This window comes from Diabrotica virgifera, chromosome 1, assembly GCF_917563875.1.
Source record: "Diabrotica virgifera virgifera chromosome 1, PGI_DIABVI_V3a".
NCBI lineage: Eukaryota > Metazoa > Arthropoda > Insecta > Coleoptera > Chrysomelidae > Diabrotica > Diabrotica virgifera.
The window spans coordinates 3,526,308-3,541,322 of record NC_065443.1 but is presented as its reverse complement, the minus strand read 5'-3'; the positions used below and the strand labels follow the sequence as shown (position 1 = coordinate 3,541,322).

The window sequence follows — 15,015 nt, the reverse complement described above, 5'->3', positions numbered from 1 at the left end:
GAAAGTCCAACATTGTCTTGCTGATTTCTTCTGCACTACCCGACGATACACTAATATGTCCTATATATTTTGACTTGGGCTCAGAGACTAAGACAATATGTTCTTCAGATATGGTAGTTTTGTAGTATTTATTATCCTTCATTTCATTTTGTAGAGTTCTATCTTTTCTACCATCAAAATAGATTCCATGAAGAAATTTAAAAATTTTTGTATCATCAATTTTAATCTGGTTGCGCCTTTTTTTTCTCTCCCGCCTAATTTTACTCCGATCTATGATTTTGTCATGACTTTCTACCGAGATGAAACTTAGATCTTGCAACACCGAGTTTGTTATTATGGATGCTACTCTATCAGATACTCCTGTACGATCGCATGCTTGAGCTAAGTTTGGCAAACTAATTCGCATTTGTTTTGTTTTTTTTGTATTCGGTAAATCGTCTTTTGTTCCGGTTTTTGTATTTTTCTCGTAGACACTTGTGGCACTTTCATCTGAAGACTCACTTATAATTTGTTCTACTGGAAGATGTGTTTCGGATCTTGATGAAGAAGATGTAGCTATTGGAGATTGTGTTTCCACAATTTTCCGGTAAATAGAGCGTTCTAGTTTTTTGGTAATTACTTTATCCACCGAACCAATTACCATTTTTCTATCATGCCTCTGATCTTTAATGAAGTCATGCTCTCGAGCCGGTATTTTATTTTTGCATTTGCATAATAAATAGTCAGAACATTTGCATGATGCAATATCAAACAATTTCTTTTCCAATAAATCTCTAAAATCTTTAACCTTTCTTTGCATATTGGCTGAGTTTCTACTTTTCATAGGTTTTTTAATATTTCTGTATTTTTGATGTAATTCCTTTAATTTAGATTTAATTTGTTGATCGGATATTATCGGAATGGATGCTTTAACCCACAGCAATTTTAATTCAACAAGAAGAATTTCATTAATGTCACTAACAGTTGGTTCAGCATTATTTGCTGCAGCTTCTTTCATAAACTGGCGAATACACAAAAAGTTTCTGATAACATCAGCACAGGTCGGTAACATATTGTCTTTAAACTTCCTTGGTGCTCCAAAAACACAACAAGCGACGTCTGTTCGTGTTTTAGGCATGTTTTCTTTTTTTACGGATCTCACGGACACAGTTTAACAACACAGAATAAAACAACGGTTCACTGTATTGCATCTAAATTGATACTAATACAAGAAACGCAGTTTGCTCTCGAATCGAACTACTACCAAAATTAACCAAGTAAGTATTAACGAAGGCGGGCGCATCGGCGCATTACTTTAGTGGGAGGCCAATAGCCTCAAATTTCGAAGTAGTGGGGGCACCGCTAAACGAAGTCCGATCGATTTGAAATTTTGCAGGGTATTACAACAAATATGCAGACCACTTTTCCGCATACAGGCATTTTAAATTTTAAAAGTTGATTTTTTCGCTCCACCCTAATGTTCAGCTACGGGGTCGCCAAACAAACTATAATTTTTTTTTATTAGATAGGTTAGTAATAAAAATTCTTACAAACGCTAGTGTTTCATTCTTGATGCAAATCTACCATATTGCCAAAAAATTAAGTTCAAGAAATTATTGCTTTTGGGTGGAAAACTTTAGACCAGTGCAAATAGCAAAAAAACAATAAAAAATTAATAGCAGGATGAGACCAATTCCAAATGAAAGTACACATATTAGATAACATGTGGAACATTTTTCACCAAATCTGGATGAGGGGAACATGGGTTGGGGGAGCGCTTTTAGGGGTGAAAACGGTTAATTACAACTTTTGTAAATAAGCATTTTTCACATAACCTCAAAATATCCGATAAAATTGGAAAATTCGGTGTTTTTGATTTTATTTTTTTTCTCACTGAAAAACCATTTTTTTTTACCAAATATGGTGGAAACTTACTTCTTTATGTCCCAAACACGTAATTTTTTTGTATAAAAATATTTTTTAAAACTCTTGTTTTTTATGTTTAAGGGAAAATGTAAGCATTTTTTTCAATTGAAAAATCTCCCGAAATTTTTTTAGCTTTTTTTAAAGAAGTTGGCATTATTTTTGTTTATTGAAGCCTCTATTTTCTGATGGTGTAAAAAAATATATACGTTACTGTGGAAAATTTTGTCACAAAAGGCAAAAATCGGAAATTTATTTTCAACCCCTCACCATTTTCAGATTCTCAGACGTAATGTAAGTTGCATAGCTGCGGAAAGCTGCATAGAGGAAACTGCAGAAACTGTAAGCATTACCGAATGTGATGAAGAAATGCCATCAAAGAAGCGAAAACTTAATTAATTGATGAAAAATTGGCCATTAAAATTATAATAATTACTTTCTTTTGTATTAAATAAACTTTTTCGTTAAAAAAGTTGTTGCGACTTTTAATTTGGTTCATGAGAAAAAAGTTTAAAAAAAATGTAGCTTATAGGTAAGTAGGCCGACTTTTAAAAAAAAATATAGTTTAAAAAAATAAAAAACACGCTTTTAAAGCACTAAAAATTTAAAAATAACTTTTAAAATTAAAGCTAGTAATATTTTATTTTTAAATTTTTAGTGCTTTAAAAGCGTGTTTTTTATTTTTTTTTTAACTATAATTTATTCACAAAATTAAAAATCACAGACAACGGCATTAGTGTTGTAAATTTTTAACAGAGGTTCGTTGGTTCCTGCTCGCTATGCAACTTATATTACGTCTGAGAATCTGAAAATGGTGAGAGGTTGAAAATAAATTTCCAATTTTTGTCTTTTGTGACAAAATTTTCCACAGTAACGTATATATTTTTTTACACCACCAGAAAATAGAGGTTTCAATAAACAAAAAAATGCCAACTTCTTTAAAAAAGCTAAAAAAATTTCGGGAGATTTTTCAATTGAAAAAATGCTTACATTTTCCCTTAAACATAAAAAACAAGAGTTTAAAAAAAATATTTTTATACAGAAAAATTACAGCTTGTTTGGGACAGAAAGAGGTAAGTTTCCACCATATTTGGTAAAAAAAAATTTTTTTTTCAGTGAGAAAAAAAAATAAAATCAAAAACATCGAATTTTCCAATTTTCTCGGATATTTTGAGGTTATGTCAAAAATATTTATTTACAAAAGTTGTAGATCTTTTTATTGCCTACAACTTTGCAATTTAACTTTTTTCGATAGGATGTGCCGTTTTGCCGCAAATCGTAATTAACCGTTTTCACCCCTAAAAACGCTCCCCCAACCCATGTTCCCCTCATCCAGATTTGGTGAAAAATGTTCCACATGTTATCTAATATGTGTACTTTCATTTGGAATTGGTCTCATCCTGCTATTAATTTTTTATTTTTTTGGTCCATTTTAGAGCTATCTGCACTGGTCTACTTCTAATGTCACTGAATATATTTTCAGTCACTGATATAAGCAACATGTTAAAAATCTAATGTGGAATAACCCTTACGTATCTGGATTTTTGTGGTCAACTATGTAAAAAACGAAGATGTTTGTAGTATACATATATGTTTATCTTATCAACTTGAGTTTTCTTAACTTCCGTTATATAATAAATAATACAACTAGATGTATAATATTAAATACACTACTCCAAGAAATTAACGGACCATCTTAAAAATGGGCTATTTTTGATGTCTCGAATTTCCTAAACCTGTTGTCCGATTTAAGTGATTTCTTTAATATGTTATAGCCTTATTCTTTAGCGATATCGCTGAAATAATATTGTTGCTAGTCAGGTAAATTGTCATTGTATAACGGCTGTACCAATCAAACTGTTTTTTTTTTTCTCCTTTTCACCACACCCTGTGGAATATTTTAACATTTATAAAATACTGAAATTAAAACCGAACTATAGCCTCAGATTTTCTTAACATTCTGTTTTTCGATTCAATCGCTTATGATGGATACTAAAAAAGTTAGGTACTTTAACAACCAGCCATGTTTTTCATCAATACAGGATGTGCGACAAATTTTAAGAGGTAATTCTGTCTGAAAAATAAATGACAGTTTGCTTTATAAACATATGTCCGCAAATGCTTCGTTTCCGAGATATGGGGTGTTGAAATTTTTCTTACAATTTCATTTATCAACCGGTTTTAGAGCAAAAAATAAATCGTCAGTTGTAAGAAAAATTTCAACATCCCGTATCTACGAAACGAAGCATTTGCGGGCATATGTTTATAAAGCAAACTGTCAACTGTCATTATGTTTTCATGCAGAATTACCCCTTAAAGTTTGACTCACTTATGTATTTAGAAACACCCTGTATTGATGAAAAACATGGCTATTTGTTACCTAATAGTACCTAACTTTTTCATTATCGAACATAAGCGAATTAATCAAAAAAACAGAATGTTAAGAAAACCTGAAGCTATAATGTAGTTGGGTTTTAATTTCTTTCATCTTATAAATGCTAGAATATTCCACAGAGTGTGGTGAACTTCGAGAAAAAAACACAGTTTGTTGTGTACACCAGGTATACAATGACAATTTACTTGTTTAGCAACAATATTATTACAGCGATGTTGTTAAAGAATAAGGCTATAACATTATCACCTATAGTCCAGCGTAATAAGGTTTTTTCCACGACACTTGAACAGCCAGGGTGCTGAAGCATTTTTTTGACAGGTAATACCTATAAGAGCAAATTGTAACTTTTTCCTGCGTAGGATCTGGCGGCCATTTTTATTTATAAACAATTAAATGTCAAAAAATGACATTTTTCACTTTTTTTTTCAAATCAATGGAAGACAGGGAAACTTATGGTTTTTTTAGTTTGCGAAAAAAAGGTCGGAATTGCAAAAAAATTATTTTCGCAATAACTGTTGTAAAAATTAGTGTACAGCTCTGAAATTTTTGTCAAATAAGGGTTCTTTGGTGCTTAATATCCCAGAGAGTATTTTTTTGCAATAACATAAGTCAGAAAAAATGACGTTAGAACGTCATTTTAGAACGTTGGTTTAAAAAAGTGAATAAAAAATGCATTTATTAGTAATAAATAATTATGCAAAAGTATCGCAAATCTTTCCTTATAAACTTTTTATTTTGTTATATATAAGAAATTATATATATTTATTACAATTTTTTATCAATTATGATATAAATAACATTACTCGGTAGTTATACACTTATACACTAAAACAGGGTAAAAAAGTTAATTTTTTTGGAAAAAGTTATTCAAAAAGTTTATAAAGAAAAATTGACGATACTTTTGCATAATTGTTTATTACTAATAAATGCATTTTTATTTACTTTTTTAAATCATGTTGAAAATGTAGCTCAGTTTAACGTCATTTTTTCTGACTTATGTTATTGCAAAAAAAAATGTTCTCTGTGATAAACAATTTGAATTAAATTTAAACAATTGAATGAATCGTTTTGAAATTTTTATCACATATTAAGCACCAAAGAACCCTCATTTGACAAAAATTTCAAAGCTGTACACTAATTTTTACAACAGTTATTGCGAAAATATTTTTTTTTGCAATTCCGACCTTTTTTCGCAATAATATTAACAATTAATGAGTATATCAAACTTTGCAATGCGTCATTTTAAAGCTCTTTCCGTAATCTTGAAGATATTTGTAGTAAAAAAATTATAAGTTTCATTGCTTTCCGTTAATTTAAAAAAAAAAGGGGGAAATGCCATTTTTTTACAGTTAATTGTTTATAAATAAAAATGGCCGCCAGATCCTACGCAGGAAATAGTTACAATTTGTTCCTATAGGTATTACCTGTCGAAAAAACGCTTCAGTACCCTGGCTGCTAAAGTGTCACGAACGGGGTATATTTTTGTCTTATTACCCTGGCCTATTAAATCAGACAACAGGTTTAGGAAATTCAAGACATCAAAAATGACCCATTTTTAAGGTGGCGCGTTAATTTCTGGAAGTAGTTATTTAAATAAAACACCCTGTATCTTATTAAGGAGCAGTATTATGTCTATGTGAGTTGGGTGTAACTGTCATATTTTCACATCAAATGTAGGGTATGAAACACCCAGAATTTCAAAAACTCATCACGCATTTAAAAAATTCTTATGTTACATTCATGTCAGATACCTCTGATTCATTACATAAACTTCTCTGGCATTTCCACATTCTGTAACTTCCTTTATAATTAAGACATTGATAACAAAACGAATCTTTATTAATTAGTTCATAATTTCTCACAGTTGTATTTACGTTTTTAAGAATAATTTTTTTCTCCTCGTTTCAAGGTCATGATTCATTGCAGTTAAATGTTTATTGTTTTGGTCCCAGTAAAACAATTCTAACTAGTATTATACTTACATCATTATATTTTTTATGAAGGTTATCTTGCCGAATGGTATTGGATTATTATTTTAATTAAAATTAATTTTTATTTGAAGAATTTATGACTAGAGCAATAATAATTGTTTTTTAGTAATAAAACCAACATGGGTGTATAGAAAAGTCTAATCTGAATGTACTGATAAACTATTAAACAGGTCATATTATATTATATAGGTACTTAAAGTATTCATGTTCATGTATGCATGGTAAATCGTTTAAGGCACTCCTAGAAAATCTAGGAATGATTGTTTAAAAACAAATGCATATAATATTACGTTTCATTTTTTGGAGTAACACCAAATTAATCTTCGAAAATGCCTCTGTAAAAGATAGTAACACTTAAGAATGCCTAAGATCCAGACGTGATAATCAATAATTATTGTTATTGCCCTCTTTTTTCTTACTGTTCTCTAAAGGCTCTACATGAATATTCATCCGTCGGGTTATACTTAACTTTCAGGTTTCTTAGTTTTAAAGATTGTGCCAACATCGTTTTGTTAGTCTTTCCGTTTAGTCCAGAAACCGAAGCATTTCACCTCGCAATTTTTACAGAATGGATCGATTTGCTTGAAAATTTGAGAATAAGTAGTGGATAGTCCAAGGATTAAAATCTATATAATATAATTTGCCACGGGGGTGGTTGCCACCCCATCACGGAGGTCGAAATTTTGTATTATATTTTGACCGCAATAGTTAATAAAAACATTCATTCTAAGCATAAAATTGCTGCATCCGTACATTACAAATCCCCAAAATCTGGAGAAAAGCTAGAGTGGTAGCCCTCTTAAAACCAGGGAAGGATCCGGCGGATACAAAGAGTTTTAGACCTGTATCTCTCTTGTGCCACCTTTTCAAGGCCTTTGAAAGAATCATACTGAACCGGATCGCAGAATATGTGGAGACTAAAATTATTCCAGAACAAGCAGGATTCAGGCCCGGAAAGTGCTGCTGCAGTCAAATTCTTAATCTCACCCAACATATTGAAGATGGTTTTGAACGGAAGGAAATAACAGGAGTAGCGTTCATAGACCTAACTGCCGCCTATGATACAGTTAACCATCAACGGCTACTCGCAAAACTCTACGAAACTACAAAGGATTTCCGACTAACAAGGTTAGTGAAATGTCTCCTCCAGAATAGACGCTTCCACGTAACGCTCCAGTCCAAGAACAGTCGGTGGAGGGACCAAAAAAATGGGCTACCACAGGGAAGTGTCCTCGCGCCGATTCTATACAACATATACACCAACGACCAACCCATACACCAACAAACAAGGCAATTTATTTACGCTGATGATACAGCGGTGGCAGCTCAGGGAAGAACCTTCAATGAAGTCGAAGTGAAACTGACAGATGCCCTGAGAGACTTAGCTCTATACTATGATAAAAACCATCTGAAACCCAATCCCACAAAAACCCAGGTATGTGCTTTCCACCTGAGAAACAACCATGCCCGAAGGTCGCTGGAGGTGGAATGGCATGGTCAGATGCTGGAACACAACAAGACGCCAAAATACCTTGGCGTCCGTCTGGATAGAACTCTGTCTTACCGATACCACTGCCAAGATGTCAAGAAGAAAGTAAGTGCCAGAAATAATATCATCCGCAAGCTAACTAATACAAAATGGGGAGCACAACCGCACACTCTCCGCACTTCTGCCTTGGCATTATGTTTTTCGGCCGCGGAGTTTGGAGCACCAGTATGGGCAAACTCTGCTCACGCAAAGAACGTCGACGTGGCTCTAAATGAAACGGTCCGTATAATATCGGGTTGCCTGAAACCGACACCTATCGAAGAGGTATACCCCATTGCTGGAATTGCTCCACCACCTATCAGGAGGAAGGTCACGTCAGAGGTAGAACGGAAAAAGCAGGAGACGGACCGAAGACACCCCTTATATGACCACCAAACTCAGCCAAGCAGACTAAGATCTCGGAAAAGCTTCCTGAAAACATCAAGATCCATCCCCAAAGCGCCAGAGACGCGCCGAATACACCTATGGCAAGCGTCAGCTACCGCGACACATTTTCCTCCCTCGGAGGAAATGCCTGCTGGACACAATTTACCGTATCCGACTTGGAAAGCGCTAAACAGACTAAGAACCGGCGTTTCACGTTGTGCTAGTAACCTGAAAAAATGGGGATACCAGGAGGACGATACCTGCGACTGTGGCGCGGTTCAGACCAGCCGGCATCTACTATCATGCACAGAGATGAGAGAGACCTGCACAGAACAAGACTTAATTATAGCAAATGACAGGGCCATCTATGTGGCCAACCATTGGAAATACAGAATTTAAAGTTGTTGGTGTTCCGGACACGGAAAGTAAGTAAGTAAGTAGCATAAAGTGTTCCATATATTTTTTTGATAAAATGAATAGTTTTCGATTTATTCGCTATCGAAAGTGTTAGTTTTATATCGAAAAAATAAGTGTTTTTCGACATTTTTACTAAACTACAAAAATTCGTTATTCGCTTTTAACTCCAGTTTTTTAAGAACTAATCTTTCTAAGCCAGTCAAACTTCTAGAATCTATTAATAATACATAAATAAAGAAGAACGAATAAGGCCATTGCGTAAAACACCGCTAACTTACATTATTATGCTTCCAATTGGATTTCTCCTTTTTTTTTTTTTTCAAAAAATTATATTGATTTTTTAGCCGTAACTTTTCTACTTTTTATCTTAGAAAGTTTGGTAAAAAAGAATTTTCTAGGTTTTTATAAGGTCTATAAGCCTATTAATATTAAATATTTTTAAAATCCTCAATCGCAAAAAGAGGTGACTTTGAAAGGGTTGGTAAACGTGGTTTTTGCGTGTTATTACAAGTTTTAATTATCAATAGCTCACTCAATTTTTGCCGCAGTAAAAATTTTTGGAAACCAATTTCTTGGGAATTAAATAAGCTAAAATTTCATATTTAAACATTTTTTCCAAACTACAAAAATTCGTTATTCGCTTAGAACTCCATTTTTTAAGCCGGTCAAACTTCTACAACCTATTAATAATATACAAATAAAGAAGACGAAATAAAGTTAATGACTAATTTTAATTAGGGAGGTGATTAGGAGGTTGCTTCGGATCACTTTTTCGCTGAAAAAAGTAGGGACTAACATTCTTTTCAATATACGTCACTTAATTTTTGAGCTAGAGACTTTGTTTTTATTTCTGGAGATAGATATTTTAAAATTCTTTAAATTAGTTTGAACAAGTTATCCTCGAAAAATACATAGTTTTCTCATCTTTTGACTTAGAAACTACAGTATTTAGCATTTGCCGAAGAAGAGCTAACATTTAATAGTGTATAGCTCGATTACTATTGGTCTTAAAAAAATTAAAAGAAACGGTTTTGTTTATTTTTCAAAAGGTACATTTTTGTTAAGTAAGGTTGTTTTGATAAAACGAAAACTTTTGGAGTTATTAGCCGAAAACTTATTAACAACATTAATTTTTTCGATATAAAACTAACACTTTCGATAGCGAATAAATCGAAAACTATTAATTTTATCAAAAAATGTATAGAACGTTTTTTGCCTAGAATGAATGTTTTTATTAACTTTTGCGGTCAAAATATAATAAAGAATGTCCACCCCCGAGGTGGGGTGGCAACCACCCCCATGGTAGAAGCGCCTTTCGGCATCATATATATTTTGATCCTTGGACTATCCACTACTTATTCTCAAATTTTCAATCAAATCGATCCATTCTGTAAAAATTGTGAGGTTTTGTCCTATTTTAAGCTTCATTACTTGGACTAGTTGATCTTCCTTTGAACTGATGATTTATCTCTTCTTAATTTTACACAAAGTAAATAAACTGACAGTGGCCTTTTACCTGTTACATATGCAATTGAATCCATCATTTCTCCTTCTAGCTTTGCAATTATTACTTTATTGTGCTTAGGTATATCTGTTTTCCGCACAGCCTTAATGATTCCCACTATTTAAAAAAGGATAAAAAATAATTCGTAAATAATTTCACGCTTGGGAAAAGTTAGAATGGAAGTACAATAACAATTCGGATTTTTAGTTCATGACTCTTTGAGCTAACTGAATATTAAGGAGTTAGATAGCTTGTAAGACTTTATGTCAAGATAACGCTTATATCGTAGTTTCTAACAATAACATACAATAGGTTAATAGGTTATGTTATAAAAAATCTCCAAAAGTAGATTGAATGAACCTCATATAATTAATATTCCGTCTGTTGTTCCAGTATTTGGTCCAAGCCTTGTACGACTTCACCCCACAGGAAGTAGGCGAGCTGGAGTTCAGAAGAGGTGACGTCATCACCGTCACCGATCGCTCAGACCAGCACTGGTGGCACGGAGAAATCGGCCATCGCAAAGGACTCTTCCCCGCAACCTATGTAACGCCTTATCACTCTTAAATTATGTCAAAAACAAACGAAAAACTAAAATTATTTTATTTTCTATATTAAAAAAAAATCGAAAAACGTCGGGTCTATGAATGAAAGCTGGTTCAACTTGACGATTTGTCCAAATGTGTCAAAAGCTCCATTGAAGTCTTTATTTAGTCCTTTAATTGTATTTGCAGTAGAATTAACACTTGATTTAATGCAAAATAGTTTAATTTAAAATGAAAGGCAGCAATGTTTTAATTTCTGTAACATTTTATATTTTTGACACTTACAATTTTTAATAGTCACTGAAATAAATTTGAAAAAATATCTTATACGAGGGCCATTTTTAAAATAGGATTTCCATGAATTTTAAAAATCTTCTTCTTCAGTCTGTTTGCATCCACTCTTGGACAAAGGCCTCCCCATGAGTTCTCTATTGTTCTGTTTTGTGCTATTTGGTGACAGTTTCTCCACATTTTTATTTTGATGTCGTCTAGCCATCGTTTTCGTGATCTTCCTCTTCAGAGATACTCCTAACATAGCTCGTTAGATCGCCCTCTGTGTCGTTCTCAATCTATTGGCCGATACCTCTGTAAGTGTCACCGTCTCCATTCCATAGGTCATAATTGTTAGAATACAACTGTTAAATACCTTTTTCTTTAGATTTATTGGTATCTTTTTGTTTTTCAACACATCGCCGAGTCTTCCTACTTACTGCTGCCCAAGTCATTCGGATTCTTTTTCTGCCGTTTGATGCTGTTTACCTAGTTTGATCGTGTGACCTAACTATACAGGGTGTCCCCGAAAATAGTTCGTTCCTTAAAGGTATAGGTAGAAGGCACCATGTAGAGCAAAAAAGTCTATAACATTTTTTTCTAATTGTAAACTTTTAAGGACCTCCTCGTTTGTGACCTGGTCAGTCCACGGGATTTTAAGAATTCTCCGATATAGCCACATCTCAAATGCTTCCAATTTTCGGCACATATCTTCGTTCAAGGTCCACGATTGCATAAAAAGGACAGAGTAGGCGTAGCATCACTGCTTTCTTGCAGTCCATCTTGAGCCCATATTGTTGACTGTAATACGTGATTTTGTTCATGAAGATTGTAGGTTTTCGAGGTTATCCGCAAATACTATGGTGTCATCTGCATACCAGTTTCGTGCAAAGCTTCAATAAATATTCTTTCAGAGTAGAGATTGAAAATTAGAGGGGAGAAAATGCAGCCTTTCCTCACTACACGCATGATTTTCACATATTCGGTGTGTTCACCTTCAACTCTGAGGTTTGCAGTCTTATTCCAGTAAAGGTTTCTAATTATTTTCAGATCTTGGTTCTTAATTCCTACTTCTTTTAGTATTGTACTGTAAACTGTAGATTTACTGACAATTAATGTCAAAAGGTGAAATCGGTTTTGCGTCTAAAAAATCGTATCACAGCACGAATTTCGCATCTGGCGACAACAGCGATCAGAACCTCCATCTTCGAAGGCTACTGGGCAGGCAATGAGCGATACTGGCTGTACAGCGAGCCTAGAATGGTGGGGGGTAGGGTAGTTAATGCGTAAGGCAGTGTTGCCAGATTTTTCCAAGCATGTCACATTCTTTTCCAGCGCCACAGAGAACATTTCTTTTACGAATGACCCTCGTTATTTAATATAAACACAAAAAGACATTTTGAACATACTTTTCTGGACCTGCTATCATTTTGGACAAATTTGAAAGGCATTATTTTTTTATTCGGAAAGTTACCTAAAAATTTTTGAAGAAGAAACTATCCTATTTTTATTTGATACTGATCTTTTGGTGCGATATGTTAGGAAATACGGATTTTTTACAAAAAGTGTCTCTACCAAGCTCTACACGTTGCTTACAAAAAGTTTATTAAGTACTAGATGAAATTTTGTGAGATATACTACTCTATGTTCATCCCCAAAATAAGCTAAGACGCAGACATGTGATCGGTGGATGTGTCATGTCTCAATCTGGCGTCTTAGCTTATCTTGAGGCTGAACCTAGTATAGATATGTACTGGTATAAAGGCACTAATTGTGATTAGTTTTTTTTTAAGTGTGAGATTACATTGACGGACTCTTCGTCGATCGAGATATTTATTAAAGAGCTTATTTTTAGACTATATACATATTATACACCTCTTACAATATAAGAGTATGTTTGTGTTTAATGACTATCAAAATTATTTCTAAGTACTGTACAGTTGCGTACGGAGCGTTCCCAGAATTCTGATACACAGAAAGATCCACGAATACGCTCAAAATAACAAAAGGAACATGCCATGTTCAGTGTCTCAGACGTCAATCACAGCGCTTCAGTGGACTAGGATTTACCGAATGGATGTCCATACATAAAAAATCAGTAGGATCCTTGTCTGCTGGATCACTTGGCAGAACAAATTGGGCCTCACATGTCACATCAACCAAAGACATAAAAGATGTGCTCCAAAATTGCATCTAGAGTCTGATGCAACAGATTTAATGACGTCCTATGGTGTTGTGAATGACCTATACTTCTAGAAAAGCATGTTGAAAGTGGACCAGAGATCCAAATCATTGTTCTAGCAAGTTCTATACAGCCACTTTATATTCACAATCATTCGTTCAGTTTTTAAACAAAAGAAAATGGGAATATTTATTAAATTGTATTCTATGCAACTAGAATGGCATTGTCCTAAAGTTAATGGTTTAAATACCAAAGTAACAAAAAATAAATTAATATAGCGCATAAGTAAAAATCCGAGCTAAGTGCCAACATGTTAGTTTTGTGAAAACTAAGAAAATAGGTTGGAAATTGTTAGTCTAATAAGTTTTATACATTCATTGTATAACTGCTGACGCCATTGCATATGCCGAGCTGAGTTAAGCTATCAGCCGGGCGAAGATACTTGCAACTACATTTTAAACTAAACTGGAACCTCCTTGCGGCTCAAACTAGACTTTACTTCTTGACGGCTCTAACGTAACTCTTTTTTCCTGATCTCTTCGAACTCAATCTTCCTGAACCAAACGCCCCTTCCAGAAATCATTCAATATTTCCATCAAGAATTCAACGACCAATTAACAGACTTGACACTCAATCAATAAAAATCTTGACCAAGAGGAAACTGCAAGTTACGCTCTAGGTTAATCCCTTTGACGTACCCAGAAACAGTTCGACCAATCACAAAAAAAAAATAAACAAACAGATCTCAAAAATTAGTTACACCTACTTTTCCCATCAATTTTGCTTACTCAGAAAAAAGGAAATATACTAAGAGCCGCTATAGGTGAAATTTCTTAATCATTTTAGGCACGATGGGACCCTATAAGTTAAATAGTTGAACCTAAAAGAAAACGTTTGAACACTGTGCCGTCACTTTTCAGTGGCACATGCGTCGACAGTGGCGCATCAAACTTTCCACTTATGGACGGGATAAATAAATTAAAAGTTAACAGAACTTACTAACAGAATTAAATTTTTTTTTATTTTTTTAAGTTCTATGTGATTAACACATAGAATTCATCGTGATTTTAACCCACCACCCCCTTCCCCCTGCCCCCACCATCAAAAACTTCATTTTTCGTTTTTATTTTTTTTTTTTGGTGGGATACAATCAATTTTAAAATTTCAAAAAATTCACACGCATAGTTGAGGCTTTTATAAAACATGCCTATTTTTATAGACCCATAGGTAGAGTGTACATAACCTCAAAAAATTAAAAGAAATTTTTTTTTTCAAAAAAGCGTATAACTTTTTTTGAGGAATAGCTGCCGGTCTAATTTTTTCTTAATCTTGTGTGTTTTATCAAACACTATATTTTAAATTTTTTTCAGATTTTTCCGTAAGTCTTCCCACCTTCAAAAATCCGAAAAACTGTTTTTTGGGGGGTTTTGGGGGATTTTCCCTATTTTATAGACTTCATAATATATCAAATCAATTTTGTTTTTATAGGTTATATGTAACTTGAAGTAACTGAGTTCTTTAGAATATTTAAAAATCAGAAAAACTCGTTCAAACCCCCCAAAACCCCCTTAAAAACAGTTTTTTGGATTTTTGAAGGTGACCAACGTTACAGAAAAATCTGAAAAAAATCAGAAATATAGTGTTTGATAAAATACACAAGACTAAGAAAAAATTAGATCTGCAGCTATCCCCAAAAAAAAGTTATATACTTTTTTTCAAAAAAAAAAAATTTTTAAATTTTTTTGAGGTTATGTACACTCAACCTACAGGTCTATAAAAATCATAGATATATTACTCTAGATTGCGCCCTGCGATCTTAAAATGGGTGACGGTTGCGACAGAGATAAATGAGCCTATTTGGTCGGTAGTCTCTTTTTAATTTAAGGGGAATATC

General features: G+C 33.5%; 1 protein-coding gene across 2 annotated transcripts in view; it reads left to right on the top strand.

Annotated features, from left to right (window-relative positions):
• LOC126886838 (growth factor receptor-bound protein 2) overlaps positions 1–12,846 on the top strand; it is a 44,903-nt gene extending 32,057 nt beyond the window's left edge. For both annotated transcript variants that reach the window (XM_050653920.1, XM_050653921.1), the window contains exon 5: positions 10,518–12,846. In XM_050653920.1, coding sequence (XP_050509877.1) covers positions 10,518–10,691 — 174 coding nt within the window. In that variant the 3' untranslated portion in view covers positions 10,692–12,846. The remainder of the gene's footprint in view (positions 1–10,517) is intronic.
• The last annotated feature ends 2,169 nt before the right edge of the window (positions 12,847–15,015 follow it).